The sequence below is a fragment of the Rosa rugosa genome, chromosome 2 (assembly GCF_958449725.1).
Source record: "Rosa rugosa chromosome 2, drRosRugo1.1, whole genome shotgun sequence".
Taxonomy (NCBI): Eukaryota; Viridiplantae; Streptophyta; class Magnoliopsida; order Rosales; family Rosaceae; genus Rosa; species Rosa rugosa.
Genome location: NC_084821.1, coordinates 24426408 through 24449217, shown reverse-complemented (window position 1 = coordinate 24449217; position 22810 = coordinate 24426408). Strand labels below are relative to the sequence as shown.

Below are 22810 nucleotides of genomic sequence, written 5' to 3'. Positions count from 1 at the left end.
CTGTGCTAATAGGGTTTGGCTTAATCTGGAGATGGCTGCCGATGTTATAGAGCCGCTGTTTATTGGTTTTGGCGGTTAACTCATTCCTTGGCTAATTCGTTTCTTCTCTTACGACGGCGGAGGCTCTTAATTACAATCAGGTACTGGTAATGGTTACTTCTCTTCTTGATTTTTAGCAAACGATACTTGTTTTTCTTGCCTTATTTTGGTCTCTAATATGGCAATCCCTGTGATAATGGTTCCTACATGTTTCTATCTGTTTTCTTAGTTTCCATGCTGAATGTTTAGTATGGTTCCATTGACGGTATGTATGCTTTCTTGATAGAACTAAATTTGAGCAAGTAATCCTATTAGTTCTATGCTGGCAAATGTTATTAATTCTCCAACTTGTTTTACATTGTGAAGTGCTTGTACATCAAGAACTATTTGGGGCTTAGAATCAGTTATTTAGTAGTTCTCTGTATGTGTGAAAAGATCAATGTATTAAATTTGATTCATTAATTGTATCCATGATACCTTAGTCATGATATTTCATGCCTCATTTGTTCACTCGCAGCCTTGAGTTTGAATTTCCTCATTTGTGCACTGTTTCTTGCATCCTTTATCATGTTTTATTACTGAACTTGTTAGGCATTACTAATGGATCAGAGTAACTACACGTGAAATGTTTACGAAGTGAGAAACCTAGCTGTTTTATTGGTTTGGCTTGCAGGTATTTCTGAAAGATTTTGTTCCTACTAGTTTGGCCTGCCTTTCAGATGGCTTTGACACATTTCCAACACTTCTTTGTGCAGATGGCTGTAGTCTGCAGTATGATTGACAGGAGGATAGTACGTTTGGCACTTTTGTTTTTAGTATTCTTCAAGTAGTGTGTGTAAACAGTAAAAAATAGAGGACTACTCTCAAAATTTAGATGCATCAACTCCAGAAGTTCACATACCCATTTGATGAGGCTAGCTAGTTTTATGATATTCCTAGAATGTTGGCAAGTTGGAATCACAAAAACACATTCATGTATGAAAGTACATGTAACATTAATGAGTCTGTTAGCAAAACTGCATATCATTTAATTTTTATAACAATCCAGTAGTTAAAATTACAAAGGTTTGGTTTTTTAGTTGGTGGAATGCTACAAGTTTATTGATGTCATGCAAAGAACACTTTCTCAGAGAAAGTGTTGCTTTATACTGAAGTTAAGAATGATGAGAGAAATAAATTGCCTAGCCCACCAAATACTATGAAACAACAATGCTGCCTGCTGGCAGTGAATCATGTTGCTCAAACAAATTTGGATAAGATGTTATGGACGTGTGTTTATAATTTGGGTGCATGATGTATGGAATTTCAACTTATTATTTTCTGATTATTACTGACAAGGAATTTTACAGGCTCTTAGTTTCTCTCCAAAGATGCAGCAAAAAGTAACTAAAACATTTTCTGGAGCATGGAGAATGAGAGTAGCTCTTGCCTGTGCCCTCTTCATTTCACAATATAATGGACTGGCATTCTTTGGATGTGAGTGATGATAGTATTTCATTGAGTTGTATAGTTTCACCTTTGATTTTAGTCTACATTCATGTCAGACATTGTTTCAGTAGTTAGTTATTTGAATTCTATATTTGGTGGCAATTATATGGATTGATAGTATGTACCACCAAGAACTGAACTTTGAGGCAAATTCCTACCCTTTTCTTTTTGGAACATTGTAGAGTCTTAGAAGAGATAAGTACTACCGAGCTTTTGGGTAGAAGACTAATCTATCTGTGATGTTAATGTTAGCAGTCCAGAGTTGGAGATAGGCTACACACATCAATGGATGTCAGTTAGTGAATCCAGCGCTCAAGAGTTGGAGAGTTCCATGAAAGTTTTGACAAAGGTGGACTTGGACTTGGCATATTCTGCTGAGAAGTTGGCAAAATTATGTGATGAGTAGATGAGCTTTCATTTTAACATCTGTAAAATTTAGTTACTGATCATTTTATGGAATTCATGCTTTTGCAGTGGCTAATTATATGATGAGTCACAAGTTAATAGCCAAGTCACTGTTAATCACATGTCACTAACTAAGTAACTGACCATGTCACTAACTAAGTAACTGTCAGTAGTCAAGTCACAAGTTGATAGTCAAGTCACTGTTAATCACATGTCACTAACTAAGTAACTGATCATGTCACTGACCAAGTAACTGTCAGTAGCCAAGTCACAAGTTAATAGTCAAGTCACTGTTAATCACATGTCACTAACTAAGTAACTGACCATGTCACATTACATGTCACTAACCAAGTAACTGTTAGTAGCCAACTCACTGTTAATCACATGTCACTAACTAAGTAACTGACCATGTCAGTAGCCAAGTCACAAGTTGATAGCTAAGTCACTATTAATCACATGTCACTAACTAAGTAACTGACCATGTCACATTACATGTCACTGACAATGTCACTAGCCAAGTCACAAGTTGATAGCCAAGCACTGTTAATCACATGTCACTAACTAAGTAACTGACCATGTCACATTACATGTCACTGACAGTCACAAGTTGATAGCCAAGTCATTGTTAATCACATGTCACTAACTAAGTAACTGACCATGTCACTAACCAAGTAACTGTCAGTAGCCAAGTCACAAGTTGATAGCCAAGTCATTGTTAATCACATGTCACTAACTAAGTAAGTGACCATGTCACTGACCAAGTAACTGTCAGTAGCCAAGTCACAAGTTGATAGCCAAGTCACTGTTAATCACATGTCACTAACTAAGTAACTGACCATGTCACATTACATGTCACTGACAGTCACAAGTTGATAGCCAAGTCACTGTTAATCACATGTCACTAACTAAGTAACTAACCAAGTAACTGTCAGTAGCCAAGTCACAAGTTAATAGCCAAGTCACTGTTAATCACATGTCACTAACTAAGTAACTGACCATGTCACATTACATGTCACTAACCAAGTAACTGTCAGTAGCCAAGCCACTGTTAATCACTTGTCACTAAGTAACTGACCATGTCACTAACCAAGTAACTATCAATAGCCAAGTCACTGACAGTGACTTGAGGTTAACAATGATTTGACAAGAAATCCTCTGTATGGGGACTAAGAATAAGAAATCATTGCCTTCAAACGAATGGTTCATAAACCTTAATGAGAATGACTATAGTGCATAGAGTACATGTAGCATAGACCATTATAAAACTTACATCATTGTACAAATCTTTCAACAAAACTTCAAGCATAAAAAAAGTGAGATTGCACGGGACGAATATAATCTAAATGCCCGAGAAGAGTAAAAAAACATCTATGCATCTTGTAGTTCCAAACTTTAATCTTGTAATCGTCCCCTGCAAAAACCGAACACAGATCAATTAAAACCTGAACTGTACCATCTACAAGTTAATGATCTTCTATAAAAATAAAATACAGAATTGCAGCATTCAATTAACCATCTAAAAACCATAATAGTTCCTATCAACGTGTGATTGAAAGGTTAGCTTTCGTTATATAAAGACAAATACAGAGTTGATCAGTACATCAACTGATGCAGAAAATCTATACATGAAGACCGTAAAGAAATGAAACTATAAGCTTGGTGCAAGTTATAATCAAGTGTCGTCAACAGAGGTCTTATACAACATCATTGCTCTCCAGGATATAGGACAGAGGATCACACAACAAAACCAACTTTTTCTTAAAGGTATAATGCAGTAGATACTGTAAGAAATGCCTATTTGGTTTGATTGAAGTAATACATTGTTCAATAATCTATCGCTAGCTCGAGCAATAGGCTAGGTTGTGGAAGAAATCTAGTTCCATGGAGAACAATGCTTTCTTGTTTGCTGTGGAGCCTCTAAAAGAATTGCATTGGTAGGGCACTAGGGCATTAATGATGACTAATTTAATAGTATGATTATGACATGATTCGTAAGTCACTGTATCTATGGCTATTCAACTGTCCTAGTTCATATAAGGCCAGCTTGACACCTCGCTTTGGGGCCAAAACTGGGGTGCATTCAAACATGGTGTGAGAAATTTAAGGTCCAAAAAACCTTTCAAGGAAACCTTTGCTTCCTTAACCCAAAAAACAAAAACAAAATAAACATCTCTGGCTCCCAATCAAATGGGTGTCTATAGAGTTCACTTGCCATGTGGTCTGGATCACCCTTGACAAAAGCATATTGGTACATAAGTAGAATGTGCTTTCATGCACTTTCAAAAAGCAGTAGGAAAGCATTCCTTATTGGTCAGAAAGTAAAGTGAGAACGGTACAAACTGGCATGGAAATGGAAATGCCAAAAAAGAGATATAATAAGAGGTATAGCTCGTGCTTACCTATACACTGAAACCATTGAGATCATGAACTTTTCTTTTGAGATCAACCATCCCTTCGTGCTACTTAAGTTCTGAATATTACTTTTGCTTCTGGGTAGCCTAGCGTACCCAACCCACAAAAGATTAAAATCGATCTACTAGAAACTGGGCAATAAGATAAAAAGTAGTTTCCTATTCAATGTGGCCAGTGTAAAATTTCATATAACTTTCATTTTCCAAGAATTTGACATAACTGGGGAAAATGGTTGACACAACTACCACATGCAAGTATAATATCGTATAAATCCAATTGGTGATATTTATCTGCTTTAAGAAGACATATTTAAAATTGTATAACAGAAACATCTAACTTGGGTTTCTAAAACAAAGAGGTCATCACACAAAAACAAGTATATTTACTTCAATTTACGAAGTCTCATCGCTACTTGCATTCTATAGATGAGGCAGAATAAAAATTAGTTAAATTAAATTCAAACCTGTGCGAGTTTCTTCAAAACAACATTCTCAAATGATTGATACCCAGCGCCAACTAAATTATTAAGACGATCAGGTGCATCAGATTTTTGAGCTACTAGAGCCACTGGCGCAGCAACTGGTTGAAGAGGTTTAACCAGCAATGGATTAGAAATAGAAAGGTCACCAGTCATAGTTCTTGTTGAATCAACCTACAAATAGTAACACCAACAACATGTTACTACAACATTCAGAAAATAGATGTCTAAATTGAGAAGCATGAAAAAAAACAGTTTATCTGCATCTTTAGTTACCAACACAACTACAAAACAGAAGTTAAAATTCCTGGAATTATCAAATGCCAAAATCAGTAGCTATGAGATATTTGAATGCAAGTTATATGCTCCCATTCTTCGTCAGAAACTGAAACCAACAAACAAGACTGTCATCTTCTATATAGCTTAGCATCACTGCAATATGATAAGATAAACCGATACACCATATGATAATAACTTCCTAGCTTTCAAGCAGACTTAATTCAATAGAAGGTTACTCGATGCCAACCGATGTCAAACAAGAGAACGAACCCAACCTGAGTGATTCTGTAATTGAAATAAGGATCAAACTTGTGAATATCTGTGATTTAGGACCTGCAGATTAATTTTCAAAAAGCAACAACACCGTGAGCATTACCAGTCAAATCATTGATAAATCACAATTCTAAATCTCCATTTTACAAAACTAAGCCAAAACGAATCACAATTGATTTGGTAAACGTAGACACTATGATTCAAACATTGAGTAATCTACAATTACATGAACACGAGCAAATAGAGATTGTAGTATAAATGCATTTTCGAGGCAGCGAGACCAGTAACATTGAATATAAACAGTAACAAACGATAAATCTAGAAAAAATTGAAGATCATGGAGGCATACAGAGAAGAGATGGATCGAAAAAGCGAGAACGCCGATCAGGATGAGGATGAAGAAGGGGAGAACATTACCGAAAGCATTCCTCAAGGTTGTACTGCTGGAGGTCTTGGAGGCCTCCATTGACAATCGGAATTCACGAGCTTCCGAGCTTTCACACCAAAGACGGCGGAGTAGACACAGTAGGCGTGCTCCTCGAAGGTGCTGATGGAGGCGGGACGGTTAACGGTCCAGAGCTTCTCGGTGTCGTCCCACGAGACGGTGAGAAACGAGTCGCGGGGCGTGGGTTTGTAGTCAGCAGAGCTGACCTCGCGAGTTGTGCTCGTGGAGGGAGCGGAGGAGGTTGCAGGTCGGCGGGATGGCAAGGTTGTAGAGCTTGACGGAGAATCGGACCAGGCGACGGCATAGACGCCGCAGGCGGTGTTGAAGAAGTCATGGCGGTGAAGTCAGTTTTTTTTTTTTTTAAGAAGACGGTGAAGTCAGTTGAGAGAGAGAGAGAGGGGGTTAATTATATTGTGAAATAGATTGGGGAAGAGAGAGGTGATGGCATGAGTTGTAATTTTTGTTATTTGTAATGTCAGATTGTTAAATGGTGACCTTAATTATCATGAGGACATTTGTGTTGTCTGGATTATAATAAGGTACTTTAAAATGACCTCTTTTATCATTGTCCCTTACTTGATTTCATTAACTATTTCTTTTACTAAGTGTTATGGATACTGCTCAAAAATAGGGAGAAAACCCTAGCTAGCTTTCTCTCGTCCTATAGCCACACGGTTTTCTTCTCAATCTCTATTAACGCTCGTCCAGTGGCAGCCCAGTGCCGGCGCCGACCTTTGTTGTGCTGACGTTGCGATGTTGCTGCCGGACAGGTGATGCATTTAGGGCATGCTCCTTGGTTTTGGAACAGTTTTGGCTTGAAGGCTAAATAGAATTGGTCTTGCTGGTTTTTTTTTTTTTTGCTGTAAGATCTAAGATGGTTGCGCGGGCACCACCTCAAGGGGAGGCTTAGGGTAGCGTAGCTAGTTTGGGCTTCTTCCAGGCGGCGGCTACTGCTTGATGGCATCTATACAACGTCAGGATGTTGGTGGCGTCTGTGGCACCGGAGTGGTGGCTAGTGTGCTCCGACAGTCTACAAAAGATGGCAAAGGCTGGTCTGGGTCAACTGTTGAGCATTAGGTTGGACTGTTTCTTAAGACCATTGGGTTGCGGCCCTTCTAATTAGCTTAGGTTTTCTTTTCTTTCCTATTTCCTATTTTTGTAGGGAACTATACGCTTTAAAATAAGTAAGCACTGATTGTCTAATGTGTGGTGCTATCATACCATGTCCTAAACTTGTCCTAGAGATGGCAAGAAAATGTATGTATATGTGTCATTCTGGCTTGCGTTGAATGAAATTGATACTTTGATTCAAAAAAAAAAACACTATTTCTTTTACTACTCAACTTTATAGTTTGTCATTGGTAAACATGGTTTACTTTTCTTGCCAAGAGTGTACTACTAATCCAACAATATCTAGGATCCTAGAGGGACTCTTATATCAACTTTAAAAAAATAAATTTGGTATATTAAAGAGTCTACTAGCTGCTCCTGCTGTGCACTCACTTGATCGTAAAAGATTCGTTATAATACAAATCTAAATATGTCTTGTCCTTCTTATTCAAGATTGACATAAACAGAAAAATAAAAATATATATGCATACCAATATTGCAATATATTATGTAAAAATTGCCCATTTACAAACACTACGTACTGGAATACATAACAGTCCCCTTTGTGGCATATCCCCCTTCTAAGCTACTCTTAGATTGTTTCATTTTATATCATAAAATTATTTTTCGATGATTCGAAACCGTTATTTTTTACAAATTTTTTTTTTTTTAAAATCATATCTGTAAAATATGAAGTTTTGAAGGTTTAAAAAAAAAAAAAAAAAAAACCTATACGCAGTCAGAGACTCAGACGTAAGTAGCTAGAGGAGCCCGTGATATCATCCGCAGATGGTCGTAGCCATTTGAATGCAGAATTCTCCAATCAGTCAAAACAGACAGGATTATGATGAAGACAAAGTATATAGTACTGCAGACTGGTAAGTCAATGTCAATAGCAGAAAGCAGAACCGAAAAGATCGACCTACTCTCTCATATACTGGTGGCCTAGATGGAGCTATTCCCAATACATTGGCCACATCTACATGTTCCACTACTTCGTTAACCAGGAGATAAAGTTTATCTACATTTACCCAAAAAAAGAAGAAGGGGAAAGCTTATCTCAGTTGTTGATTGACAAAACAAAGAAACATGGTTGTGGAGAAATAGAATCTTACTGAAGATGATAATATTTCACTATTTTTATACATCTGAAAGTTGATGGCTCATAAAAGTTCTTAGGAAAAGACAATGGGTCATTGTTGGCACATATTGCCCAATAATGGAGCATATGTAGGCTCTATGTATACTTCATCTACAAGGTGGACTGGAAAAGCAGTGAGCTTGACATAAAGTCATTAAGATTCCATGTTAAGAAGATTTCATTCAGGTGAAATGGATGGGTATCAATCTGCATTCTAAGTTGTGATAGCGAGTTTAATTTGGCTTTTGAGTGTAATGGTTCCCTAATTTATTTATTTATTTTTGGTTCAAACAAATCCACTACTTTTTTAGCATTTCTTTTTAATATACAATATACGGACAAAATATTTTATCTTATTTAAGATTTTAATTGCATCATTGGATTGAATAAACAATATGTAATTGTTAAAACTTTTTGACCATGTCAAATTCCAGAATATGAAAGCACATTTTGTATTTCAAAGTACTGTGATTTTCAATTATTTCATCTTTCGTGTGGTTCTCATCTATAAAATAAGATTAAGACTAAGAAATGTGTTAAATTGATAATTTATTCGATGAGTTGATCATATCTTGTAAAATAGTTGAAGCAATTAGCAGGGTAAGTTAAAAATAAAGTGAACCTTTAAAACGTTTCAACAACTTCAATAGTTCAATTGTGTGTCCCAAGGAACCCTTTATTAGATTGTAATAGTAAAAAGAACATATTGCTAATACTTATCATCATATGATATTATGATGTTTAGGCAGACAAACCACAAATGGGGTCTTAACGATATGTACAACAACATGATCAGGTTCCAACGACATTGTCACATAGACATGGTCAAAGGGATGGTCAACTATAATCATTTTCATCATTTCATGAGTTAGATCGATCATGATCATGTTTTCCGATCACACTTGTCTGGGACTAGCAGGCATAATCTTTCAAAATTATAACTCAATTCCCCATAGAATTAGTTAGCATATATGATGAATATGTTTCCACACAATCCAATCTAATAGTGGCATGCCTAGATAATTTTTTTAATTACTTTAGCAAGAAATGATGTACAGATTCAAATCTTGCAAAAAGAGAAGCATAATCTCCCGTTAAATATAGGATAAACTATAGTTAATTAAGAAGGTGACAGAAGCACATTTCCAAACTCTAGAAATGGTGTGCACTCCACCATTGCCTAAAAAAACATTACCCCTTGTGATCAAGTGGTTCACATGCAGTATCCACATGCATGAGTTTGCTTTGTTCTAATATCCACATAAACTAGATACTAAAACTCATCAAGTTACAATGCACACTGGGACATTTATCTATGTATCCTCATGTGTGTAACAGATAGGGATTTACCTTTGATACAAAATAAATCAAGATGGATGTGATATAATTATCCATTTATTCTCATGTGTGTGAAAGATAGGATTTATCTTTGATATAAAATAAGGGATATTAGCTCCTCGGATATAAAATAAATTAAAAGATCTAATTGTAGATAATACTTAAATCGGAGTCTTAAGCAAAGGCGAAGGAATCTGATCATTAGTTTTATAATAGAGTAACCCACGATATTAAGTGTCTCTAACTTTTAATTTGCGGATTTTCACTCTAAATTTGTCAGATAAAACAGTAAAATTAATGCCACACACATAAGCAACTACTTAGATAGAGTATGGTCTGGTCACCGATGCAACTATGGTGGGTGGTGTTGCCACTTAAAACACCAATTGCATATTCATGTGGGAGCAGGAGCAAATGAGCAATATATTGCCAAGCTTTAGCATGATGTCTCTTTCCATAGTTTAAGCAAACACCACAAAAATGATGGGCTGCAGCTGTCATCATTGTCCCAAAAAAAAAAGGTTGACTTGGGAACACTGTCAAAACCTCACTATAATTTAACACTGATTTTAGGAGTTTTTGGAGGTCTGGAGGGGACTACTCTTCCCTTCTGGACCACAGTGGCAGACAATGACCAAAGCTCTCTCTCATTTCAAGTATAGTGGTGCTGTTACTGCTGCTGTTGTGTCACACAGGCATGGAAAGTCTAGAATAATAATAAGAGCATCCTGAGGAAGTTGGGCCCCCACCTTATGAGGTAATTGTGAACTGCCTTATTTGGAGTGGCGGAGGGGACCTTCACGTGACTCACAGATGAGTAAACTTCTGCTTTCTTTGCATGTATTTATGTCCTAGCTTCCTCTCCTTCCACCACAACCCCCAACTTCCAACTTATAATAACTCTTTAAACTCATCTCATCTCTCTGACCCTCTCTCTCTCTCTGTTCTCTTATCCGAGTTGAAAAAATGAGGCAAATCTTTCAAACAACAGCTATTGTTCTGTGCATTTTGTTCATCATTTCTTCCTCAACAATATCAGCCAGGGTTTTACAGAACAAAGAAGGTTACCAGTTGTGCCTTGACATCTTCTTCTCACTACTACTTAATTATTCTTGTTAGCTATACTAATGAATTAGATCTTGTCATCTTTTTCAGGACAAGAGGAGGCAAAGCTCAAGGAAACCAGTGATGGGAATTCACTTACGGAGTTGGAAGGCACTGACTTCATGAATGTATGTTTTAGTTGTATTCTTCTTATGATCTGTTTCATCTTTTGGAACTATATCTTATACTTCTTTGCTGTGGGATGTTATTGCAGCTAATGGGGCTGGAAGCCTGTGTTGATGGAGATGAAGACTGTTTAAAGAGAAGGGTAATTGCAGAAGCTCACTTGGACTACATCTACACCCAGCACCATAAGCCTTGATGCTGAAGCTAGCTAGCTTCATATTATTCAACATAATCTGCTCTCTTTTGGAATTCTTAACCAGCTAGCTTTTAATCTTGGAGATCGAGTTAATTAATTATAAGATTGTAGACTTTTTCTTTTGCGAAAATGGAACTGTTACAATCTAAGTGCAGATATGAATAACTGTACCTATTCTCTGTTGTGATAATTTAGTAAAGCCTTGGTCTATAATCATTTTCTGTTCTTGATAAATTTTTGTGAAGTTACATGTAAAATTAAAGCCATATAGGTTGAGAATGGAAAATACTTTTATGCACCAAGTAAACCAGCAGATCCAACGGATCTCAGCTGCTGATATTTATAGGAAATTTTCTTTTTAATTAATAACTAAAATATATATGTACTTGATATTATTCCGCCGGTACACTAATATCAAGCCGGTACACTGAATACTCTCTTTTGTTTAGAATATGGGTAGGTGATTATGGGATACGACAACATTGATTAAACGGTAGGGAAGTTAGGGTCAGTAAATTCAGAGAGAGATTTCAGATCAATATTTACTAAGTTTCAGCAGCTGGAGCTCCCAATCAAAACAGTTGGGAAGTCAGAGAAATTTTCATTTCTAGTCCAAAGCTCACGCGTAGCACTTAATGTACTTTATGTTGACCAAAATAAAATATCTGCCTATAAATGAGTTCACTAAATAGAAACCAGAGACTCAGAAATGACCAAAGATTAAAGATAAACTGCTCAAAGAATTTCAATGAAATTTTATTACTTGAATAATTTGAAATCATGAAAAGATACATGTCACTGTCTAGGAGAGAGATATGGGAACAAATGATGATTATTCATAAGCCAAATAGATTAGATTCCAACAGAGAAAAGACAGCATATGCTAAGATGACCTCCTCACCCACATCCTGAAATATTACCATATTGGACCTCCATCTTGTTGGAGAAAGTGGCTTGATTAGGCATTGCATTCACCTTACATCCATCGTCAAATTAAAGAGTGATCTAGTAATAAAAAAGAAGTACGTTAAGAGCATCATAGAGACTAATTCTGTATCTTTTTAAGTCAACCTATATGCGTTTGGTGATTCGGAACTTGCGATTGGCTAAATCGAATGGACTGTCAATATGTATTGCTTATTAGCTTGTGGATCAGACATAGCTCTCATGATGTATAATCACACTTGAGTATCACCATTGTTACCAAGTTTCCATTCATAGTACTTTTTTTTTTTTTTTTTTAACCATTCATCAGTAGCATATTCCATTACAGAAACTCATTGGAAGTGCAGCTAGCTTTTGCATGTAGAGCTCATCTGCATGGCCAAAGTTGCTGCTACAGAGAAGGAATCCCCATGGAAACATATATGACAAAGTAGAGGCGGAAATGAGTCATTATAATAAGCATCAGAATTACAATTATAAGAAGCACATATGTTTCTTTACTCTCATTGATGCACAAGTCCAGAGCACTTTAACCTGTTGGAGTCTGAGTGGTTCTTTTGCTTTTGCTTTTACATCTAACGCTACTTTTAAACAAGTGAGAATTGCATACTTTTTTTTTTTCTTTGAAAAGGAGAATTGCATACTTAAACAAGTGAGAATTGCATTTGCTATTTGTGTATAAGTTTATATGAATCTAATCAAAAAGCAGTGCCCAGCCAATGGTACAAAATAGCATGTCAACATGAAAGTCAAGATATCACATATTAAACTTCTTTAATTCACCATTTACCAAAGTAGCTACATTGATCATCTCCCCATTGCCTTCTTCCTTTTGCTTTAATAATTAAACTCAGAAGAACCATGCATGGAATTTTCTGCCAATATCACAGGAAGTTAGTGACTTTCTGGTTGTCCAGCATAGACATGCATGCTGCTCTAAAAATCCTCAAAAGTAGCCACCCTTCAAAATTTATTCTACTTGTCATTGAAATGAGTGAAAGTTAGCCATTTATTTTGCACTATACATCCCCATGAAGGCAATCTAGCTCCAACCTAGGGGTTTAAATTGTCCCCTGCGCTAAATGTTTGCCCCCTAATAATCACTAATATTCAGAGAGATAGAAGTCAGAGAATCAGAGATAGAGAGCTATAAAGAGAAGTCTGGGACTAGTTGGCAATGAAAAAGAAAGAAAACAAGTAGCCATGAGGAAAAAATCCTTCGGATCGGATCAGAGTCAATATTAATGAACAATATAGTTTCTTTTCGTAATAGAAAAATATAGTTGTGAACGTAAGTACAATATCAATAAAAACCAGCCACCATATTCCAACATCAAATCATACACATGTATCAGAGGTCAAGCACTGAGATTTTTCGAGCACTATAAGCAGATATATAGCGGCAATCAAATTGACATTGCAACTGACTTCAAATGGAGTTGTGGAAGAGTGCATCGTTGAGAATGTGAACCGGCACGCCTACACTAGAATCCCTTTTAGAAGAACATGGCGATGTATGGGTGGATTAATTGAGGGAGAAGAAGGGAGAGGTGATGCTAGAGCATAGGATCATCCTTTCAATTATGATAGAAAATTTTGAGTTTAAAAATCTTTCAATTGCACAAGAACCAAATGTGTTCAATTTCTTCAAGTAGTTGATCGACTATCATTTTTTAAAGAAAAAGTTTCTTCTGGTTGAAAGGGTTTGAGTATAGGCTCATTTATCTCTTTGTTTTTTTCCTTTTGGGTTTGGTTTAACCGGCTCAGATCTAACCAAGGTTTCTATACGATCTAATTGGGTTCCTACCGTATCTAAATACTGGTTTGTAAAATTGTTTTGTTCCGTAAGTTTTTGTATATCTTCTTTTGTTACGTCTTTTGTAGCAAAATGCTTCTTTTTTTTTTTTGGCTAATTGCAAAATGCTTCTTAGTTTATCAGCTGTTGAAGCCTTAAAGGATAAGAGAATCGTTGGATAAGCGAAACTGGGAACCTTTTAAATGACCTTTTATTTGCACCAAATAGATCATACCAGAATGAGCTCAGTAGACATTGCTTTCGTTCTGCTAGTCTCCTGATGGTCATATCGAGGGATTAGTTTCTATGAACTATTAAGGCGCCAATGGTATTGGGGATTGGTTTGTGTTTCGTCAACCGATCATTATGAAACCAGTTTGTACTCCCAACATCCGACTCCAAGACGGTTGAATGTTCAGCATATAGATTTCATAATTTCCTTTATTCTGCCAGTCATAATTATGCGAAGGAAAGAAAACAGATGACAACTGTAGCTGGAACATGACCTAAGAAGGTATTCTTCAATTGATGAATCGGATGCAGAAAATGCAAATTGTACCAAAAGTAAGAGTTACATTTCCCATCCTCCATGTGCTTATTAACCGCTGGGGAACTGAGATACAACAAAACTAAGATTGAAAGATTAAATAACAATGAATGTCACTACACAGACCCTCTTGCCCTCTTCATAATAATCAAACTCGAACCATCTTCATCTTCATCTTCCTTTCCCCCTCTCTTTTCTAAGGGCTTGGAGGGGTGAGCTCGAGTATATATAACAATATGGCTAAAACAGAATGTCGCGCTTACAAAACTGACCCTTTTTTAATTGGAGTACAAGACTACAAGTATTACGTTAACAAAGGAGAGGAAGTGGCTCACCACGTATGGTTTCTTCATTTGGCTCCAAATGATACCATGGTGTGTGCAAAGACAATATACTGTCCGACTCCCTCTCCGGTGATGCATGCAGCCAACTATTGTTTTTCAATCTCATTTCTCCTGGGCTTATTCTGGTGTTCATAGAAGCTGAGTGATGTGAGCTTATTTGAGATGAAGGCCGCAACTGAGATAGCCTCCTATTTGAGGAGATTTTGGCTTGGAAGTTCAAGTGTCTTTGCTTTAGGGCTTTCAAGTTTACTTTTGGGACAACCAACGGAGGGAAACTCACTGAATCAACTGTTTTCAAGTTGCAACAAGAGGCTTCATTGCATGAAGAAGTAGCTGTCTTTGGTATTGCTTTACTATTTGTCCATGCTAAAAACGACTGTTGCAGCCTGGATGGAACCTGCAAAGTCAGAAAACATAAGATCCTGGACCCAAGTGAATTAACGTAGACCGCTAACACTATCTTTTCTCACTCTTGGCTAACAAGCAGTTAGCTTTATAATAATTGTGGAAAAGATAGCTCAATACTTAATTTGAATATTCACTACTCCCTGGTGGTTATAACATCTACACTACTTCAAGTATGGCTAAAACAGCCCATTAAAATGTTTACGTGTCGACAGTTTTTTCTAATTTTTCACCATGAATATCAGTCTATCCAAACTAAAAGACAGTTGGCATCACTGGGTGTGTCATCGACATTCAACATATTCAGTCAAAAAAGGGAAAGACAAAGGTAATGCCAATGTAAATCATTCTTCAAAATAATGCAATTATGTCTGTGAGTAGTAACTACTTGAGGCATATAAAGCTAAGCTCCTAAATGTAAAAAATCATTCTTTTGTTGAAATTTAAAGGTGAACTCCTATAATAGTATGCTCACAACACAGTGATATACCAGTTCCTCATCGTCTAGTCAGATGAAGTGAAAGCTGAACCGTGCATTTTTTATTGGTAAGTGTAATGCTCTAAGTAGACACCTAATACAGACCAATTAATTCATGTAACCAAGGGACCAGTCATTTGTCTCTTGTATGTAAATTCTTCTTGTCATGGTAAGCCATTGCGATTTTTTCAAGGGGCAGTTTTACACAGAAGGATGATAAAGTGAAGAATTCCATAAATGCAAATAACTGTCTTAACAAGATATAAATTCAAATCAACCTTTGAAAGTACTGACTTATACCAGTTGAGAAAAACAGTTATCATCAATCAGTACAGTAATTAATCAGACAACTCAACAAACATTAGCTTTTCACCAATTAACATAATTCTGATTATATACAAAGCTTATGGACTATATATGTATGTATCTATCTATGGCTGTCTATACTATAAAGCCAGGCCCCCTTTCGGGGTAACAGGCTTCACAAAATTTTGATTTACCCAAATTACCTTTACAACATAATATAATCAAACAAGTCAACATTATACAAACGGGCAAAAGTTTATAATAGAAATAGAAACCAAAAGGTTATTATCCACTAACTTCACAGTACCACCCACGAAAAACACATGGGTACAGTTGCTAGTGCGTGTGTGTTTGTGTCTATATATATATATCTACAAGCTTATGATTGTAATGTAAAAGTTAAAGAGCACTGCTTTGCTAAATTGCTTGCTAATGCAGGAAAGGAAAATCATCCAAACAGAGTTCATGGTTTTGATTGCCTAGACATTTTAATCCAAGGCATTGGATAGCATATACGTCATAATATCATAAGCTATTTTTTGTTCTGCAACACTGCTGCCTTGTATTATGATAATATAAGAAAGAACAAAAATAGATTGAAATCAAAAGTTTAAAACTCACCCCAGAGACGAGGCTACTTGAAGCGAATGCCAATGAGGATGTGGAAAATGGAGATCGCCCAGGTTTGTTACCCTTCTGGCCATTTTTAGTACCATCCTGATCTCCTCTTACAGACCCAAAACTTGATGGCGCAGCATCATCTTCATCTTCATCTTCCTCTTCCTCGTCCTCTTCCTCTTCATCCTCTTCAATTGATTTCTCATCTTGGTTAGCCAATGGAGAAGTATCTTCTTCATCCGGGGAGACCGTTTCCACATTCTTCTCCTCCTCTTTCTCTCTCATCTTCAACTCCTCATCCATATCCTCAATTACCTCTTCCAGGCACAGTTCAGCCTCTATCAGTTCAAGTTCTTTTTCAATCAATTTCATCTTCATCTCACTTGCTTTCCTCTTCTCTTCAGTCCATTTCTCTAGTTTATCAAAAACAGGCTTGCATGTATTTTCCACTGCTGATACAAGTCGCATAAAAAAGTTTTGTTTCTTGTCACCAATGTTTTGTCCATAGAACTCATCATAACCAAGCGGAAGGAGCTCCGCCTTTTCTGGGTCCACCTCCTCCCCATCTTTGAGAGGCGGCTGCCAAAATAGGCGAACCCCATGTTTTTCATCTTTGATATAGTTGATTAACCGTCCAGTTCGTGTGTGAAGGATAAGTGGATCTTCAGTATAAATAAGCTTTGATGGGTCTTCAGGATCAGGCTCTGGTTCCTTGTTAACAACAATAAATTCTGGAGTCTCCTCTGATCAAGCAAATTCAACAATAAGTAAGACATGTAATTTTGTTCATTTTGGTTTAGGAACAAATGGGGCACGTGTTATTTGGACAAAAAGGCATAAAAACCTGATCAAAAGAGAAGGGGGCAAATTTAGGTCAAGAAGCAACCAACCTACATACCCAGGGTGACAGCTCCCAAACTTTAAAAGGGGAACAACAAAAGGTTCAGGTAGGGGAGGGGAGGTTTTTGGATATTACACATTGGTGCAGCTCACTTAGAATTTTTTTGGGAAAAACAGGGAAAGAAGAAAAGTAAAATAAATGAGTGCTTGGATACATAGTAAAAACACAAGAGGGGGAGAAGGGATATAGATTACGAAATTAATACCCTTTGACCACCAGTATTCAAGCTCAGAAGGCATAGGTATTCTCAGTGGAGCTTTATAGAAGGAGTTCAACCACATTTCCCTTTCCTCATCGACCTCATGCACATATGTTTTCCAGTAATCAGGGACCTGCCAAAAAAACAAAAGAATTCAGTCTTAATTCTGACTAACTGAACCAATGTTCATCTTCATTTCTTCATGTAAAAAAAATCCAAAAGTCATAAATAGTTTATTATAGCTTACTTCATAGAATTGGTTTATGAAGCCTGGTGCCATCCAAACATCTTCATCTTCATAGAAATAGGGATGTTGAGGATCACTATACGGGCCCCTCTCTTCCCTAACCACTATAAAGGAAACAAAAATTCCAATAATCATGAACCAAGAAGGGGTCAAACAGTATCCAAAAGGTGAATGGGTCATATGAAACTAATCCACTTCTGCATGAATTGAATTTTTGAATAATTTATGATCCAAATTGAAACTCCCTGTACTGATAAATGTCCGAAAACAACTAAAGCTGAATTTGATGAGAGACAGAGGATCACACAACAAAGAGAGACCAAGGACCCAGAGAATCAAACAGACAGAGCATCACAAAGCAAGAACCCAAAGAATCAAGCAGAGAAACAAATGTACACAAATTTTATGGGATGCTGGACAAATGCTATTGGTAACTCCTAATTAAACATAATATGTATGTTCCATTATATTCTCAACAATTATCTCTAGATATGACTATGCATCATGCATGCACCTGAATCCAAATAAAATATACTAACCATTATGCAGATCACATTCCTGACTACTCCCAACTATTTTTGCACACCACTTTTTTTATCTCCGTTTATGAACTTCCAACTTTAAAAGTTCAGTTGAATTCTTCAGCTTAGAAAATACAACAATTTGAACCTAAAAATCCTTATGTGAAACTTATTACTAGCATACAGAAAACATACTTCCATCAGGCTTGTTCACAAACATCCGAGCCTTAGCAGCAGCCACTTCTGCAATACCCGCATGCAGCTGAAAAGCAACCAACAACTTAATACATCTTTGCATAGATGGTAAACCTTTCTCTTTTAGTTTCATCCAAGTGTAGTGAAAAGAATGAAGAGATATCTTTACCGCTGATACATCCTCATCACAACCAGTATCATCCTCCAGTAGCTCGCCAAAGTAGAACCTCCCCTGCACGCAAAGACAAGATAAAGTACTTAACTTGACCAACCACATTATAGTACTAAATCATTAGATACTACGAGGCAAAATTATGACATGATTCAGTGCCGGCTCTTATTAGCAACCCCAATAGGGTATTTTAGTTTCTTTTCAGTTTTCACTGGAACACACAGTACACACTTGCATGGCAATGCTGCAAATATATTTCCATTGATACATCCTCTATTGATAGAGGCTACATTGAGAATTCCTCTATTAGTTTCTTTTCAGTTTTCACTGGACCACACTTGCATGGCAATGCTGCAAATATATTTCCATTGATGCATCCTCTATTGATAAAGGCTACATTGAGAATGCCCAGCTTTTTTTTTTGTCGGAAATAGTCTGAAGTAGCAAACCAGGGATCTAGTTTTGAGCCAAGCGGTGTAACTCGATCCTTATGTAAATCCGTCAATAGATTATGACTTCGTTTATCATTGCTATGTACATTATATGAAAATTAATGGCAGCAAAAAACACGAGTGAATATATTGATGTCGGTAGAATATCAGTGGTCTTAATTTACAGAACTATATATAGGATCTTTTCTTAAAATTAGAAATTGTAATTGAAATTTTGAGATATGTTAAACTACTCAAAGATTCACAAATTAAAGCAACAAACTTCATAAAACTGTGCTGAAAAGAAGATCTATGACAGGATGAACAGAGTGTGCACTGGTGACAACATTGATGAGTATAATACTTCAATTCCAAGGTTTTGAGATTAAAGTTGACAATCATACTGATACATCAGCTTTGGTACCAAAGCTATTTTTCCAAATCTACTAGCCATATCTTGTACCTCCCCAACCCACTTTTCCTTAAATATTATGAATATTTTGCATGTCATACTACCCATAAAGTGGTCATTCTAAGTTGATGATTTACAGTAACAAACCTCTCTTTCCCTATTCTTACTAGAAAAATTATTGATTTTTGTCAGTATAAGATAAGAGGTCTATATATGCAAGAGTGAATTTATGAAAAGAAATGACTTGTACTTCGTGCACCTACATATATGGTACGCTCGTTGACTTCATATACTCCGCATCCATGCATTCTGGCATGTTTCCACTGACCTGCATAGCGATATCGACCTTTCTCGCTGACATAGAAAGACTATCATAAATAAAATTGCAAAACCAGTTTCAGCAAAAAGTTTACATTGATGACTCGTAGATAAGTTGTAAATACGAAACTACAAATTACAAGCCCTTTGGCCCCTTTCCCTCTTCTGGTTGGTAAGAGGGAAGAGATGCTTCAGCCTCACTATTTACCCGCATAAAACAAATAAAACAACAAAGAAGAAAACATATTTTTCTGAATTGATGATCACGGGACCATCAGGCTATGTCACACTATCCACATCTCTCCGCTGGAGAATGTCGAGAAATATATTAGTATCCACATGGTGTCATGGGTATGTACAATCCCACTTGTTCCAACATTCTTGACAATATCACATTAAGAACCCAAGTATGTAGCTCACAAAGAAATACAAGTGATATTCTGATTCACATTGACACAACTTAAGGAGCTTGAACCTATTGAGCAACTACCTCGGTACTTGACAATACATACAAATAGCAATACTAAGATACCATATTAAAAATCTAACCATATCTTCCAATCTTAAGAATATTCTTAGAGATCAATTCAAAAAAAAAAAAAAAAAAAAATATTCTTAGAGAATACAATTAAAAGTCATCCAATGAGATATAGATAGAACCAAGAGCAACTCAAAAATATAACTTACGGTTTCCTCCCAAAATGTCTGATCCATTCATCTTTTTCATAAAAAGGAATTTCAGACCGCCCCCCTGCTAGATCAATGCTGTCTTGAATATCCATCTCCAACCATTCTTTGTCTTCCGGGGTCATATAATCTCTTGATATTATGTGCCCTTCAGCACGCATCTGTGCTTCAAGCCTTGAAACAAGGTACCAAGTTACTCAACCAGTTTATATGACATGGACAGAATCTTGAGGTTCTAACTGCTAAGTGATGGTATAGTATTCATACAGGAATTATAAACTTACTTGGAACCTGGAATAGGCTCTATGCCAGGTATGTCAACTTCAACAACCCCATGACCCTCCATGTTGTTTTGAAGCCATTCACCTTCATACCTATGGAAAGGAAATGAAATCACTTATCACATAAACCACAGTAAAGATGAAAGTCAAGCTGTAAATTATCAGTTGAGAGAACAACCCTTCACATGGGGCAGGGTTGGGGATGTATATATTACAGCTATACTTAACAATGTATAAGACAAAGTACAGCTAGACTTAACAATGTACAAGACAAAGTGACAACATCCAATCCAGTATTACAATCAATCTGAATATTTCATACAGCCATACGAACTACATGACTCTCTGCTTCTTGACGCCATAGGTTTGGCACATATTTTCTTGGTAAGGTATTTAACTTGAACCCTAGCACACACAAGGGACCAGGATAGAGTTTACTATAGGTCCTGCACAAAATTTGTGAATTCTAGGTTGCTTGTTTTGACTTGGTAAATTCTGAAACTATGAGCAACCCATAGTCCACCGCACCTTTAACCACCAATGCCAATAAGCCAGGACTACTAGGCCAGAGTAACAACTGGTTCATCAAATTGTGTATCAATAACTTAATGTGGATTCTTCTAATCACCCTAAACAGAAAAGATACAACGGTTTAGCGTGTCTTTATTTCCTTTGGTTTCTGACTTTCATCATTCTTTCTAACCATTATCAAATCATAATAAGGCACAAATGTTAGAATTAGGCATTCACAAATAAGAGAATGTCATCAACTACATTTCGTCAAATGCAGACCAACCTGACGAGTCCCTGCTCAGCAACGTAGACTCCTTTGCCATGAGCCAAGTCATCCCACACGGTGCCCTCATACCTTAAAACAAAATTCCACAGCTCAAGTCTATAAGTCCCATCACAAGTTAAAGCAAACAAAAATGCCAGAACTACTAATAACTGTTAGCAGTAAAATACATACGAGCTGCCGTCAGGGAAAACATAGCTGACCCATCTGAGAAACTCCTCAATCCTATCCAACTCTTCAATCACAGCCTTGGGATTGGAAATGTCATAATGATCTTCAGGTATGGCCGGATAAGGCTTCCGGTAGGGAACATAAAAGGGAGCAATGGGCGGGTCATTGCCGGCCTTAATCTCATCCTTAACAATCTCCCACTCCTCCTCATCAGCCCAAACCGGGTCCCAACCGGGTTTGGTCATATCCAATGGCGCATCACCCCAGAGCTCCTTCAAGTCCTCCTCCCGCCATTTCTCTGGGTCCTCCGGGAAATCAAACAGGTCCTCGTAAAACACATACCCCCTGTCCTCCTCCTCCTGCCTCCTCCTCACTCTCTTCCCCTGTAACACCTGATTGAACAGCTTCACATTCACCTCGGGACTGTTCTCGTCCTCCGGTATGTCCTCGCCGGGCCGGAGTAAATTGAGCGCTTCGTCCACTTCACCATTACCGCCCTCGCCTTCGTAGACGGAGGACTCGTCGGAATCGTAGTCGGGCTCGGAGTCGGAGGAGGAGAGGCCGTCCGGGTCCGGTTCTTGGGCGGTGAGCTGGGATTCAGTGCGGTTTGGGGAGTCTTGGTCTGGCATTGCGGTCAGGTTTAGTAGTAGAGAGAGCGAAGAAGAAGAAGAAGAAGAAGATAAGGATAGTGAGTGAGTCCGGTGGTTTCAAAGTAGTAATAGGCAATAGCAACGGAGGAAGAGACAGAGAGGCTTTTGGGGTTTTTTATACTAAAAAGAGGGTTTTTTTTTTTTTTTTTTTTTTTTTTACAAAAAATTCAAAAGTAGCAATTATTTCTCAGGTGGCCCAATTATAATTAGCCCATGTAGCTAAATCTTACTAAATTTATTTCGGCCTGGCCTGAGGAGCCTCAGACTTGGTTTGGCAGAACCTGAATCCATACCCGAAGTCGATACGGCTGCGTTTTTGATAGATTAATCACTAACGGTTTAATATTGGACAACTTTTTGACTTGTGTGTTATCTGTGACATAATCAGATCCGTTGAATTCGGCTTATACTAAACTCGCAAATGTTGGATTCTATTATCCTCTTCATACAGTAAAAGATTCATTTTTTATTTTCATTCTTAATTTATGTAACTCTCTCTCTCTCTCTCTCCCTCCAAATACAAATCACCAATTTGAGATCCATCGGTTTTTACCCTT

At 37.1% G+C, this 22810-nt stretch overlaps 2 protein-coding genes and 1 long non-coding RNA gene across 6 annotated transcripts; 1 reads left to right on the top strand and 2 right to left on the bottom strand.

The window, feature by feature from the left end:
• Positions 1-3120: 3120 nt before the first annotated feature.
• LOC133733663 (uncharacterized) lies at positions 3121-6192 on the bottom strand. Of its 4 annotated transcripts, none has more exons than XR_009857822.1 (4): positions 5792-6192; positions 4808-5434; positions 4332-4430; positions 3121-3343 (listed from the first exon to the last, which is right to left on the bottom strand). It is a non-coding gene; the product is annotated as an uncharacterized LOC133733663 (long non-coding RNA). The 4 variants fall into 4 exon arrangements; XR_009857824.1 differs by having other exon boundaries at positions 4332-4996; positions 5099-5434; XR_009857823.1 differs by having other exon boundaries at positions 4332-4996; positions 5377-5434.
• Positions 6193-10231: 4039 nt separating this feature from the next.
• Positions 10232-11047, top strand: LOC133733562 (putative phytosulfokines 6). Its single transcript, XM_062161189.1, has 3 exons — positions 10232-10471; positions 10564-10640; positions 10727-11047. The coding sequence occupies exons 1-3, from the start codon at positions 10375-10377 to the stop codon at positions 10832-10834; spliced, it is 282 nt and encodes a 93-aa protein (XP_062017173.1). The 5' UTR covers positions 10232-10374; the 3' UTR covers positions 10835-11047.
• A 3029-nt stretch (positions 11048-14076) lies between these two features.
• On the bottom strand, positions 14077-22351 carry LOC133731713 (protein TIC 100). Its single transcript, XM_062159119.1, has 11 exons — positions 21607-22351; positions 21433-21504; positions 20640-20729; positions 20356-20529; positions 19614-19704; positions 18505-18567; positions 18336-18402; positions 17620-17723; positions 17379-17505; positions 16276-17015; positions 14077-14862 (listed from the first exon to the last, which is right to left on the bottom strand). Exons 1-11 carry the CDS (start codon positions 22230-22232, stop codon positions 14431-14433), a joined length of 2586 nt encoding a protein of 861 aa, XP_062015103.1. The 5' UTR covers positions 22233-22351; the 3' UTR covers positions 14077-14430.
• Between the last annotated feature and the right edge of the window lie 459 nt (positions 22352-22810).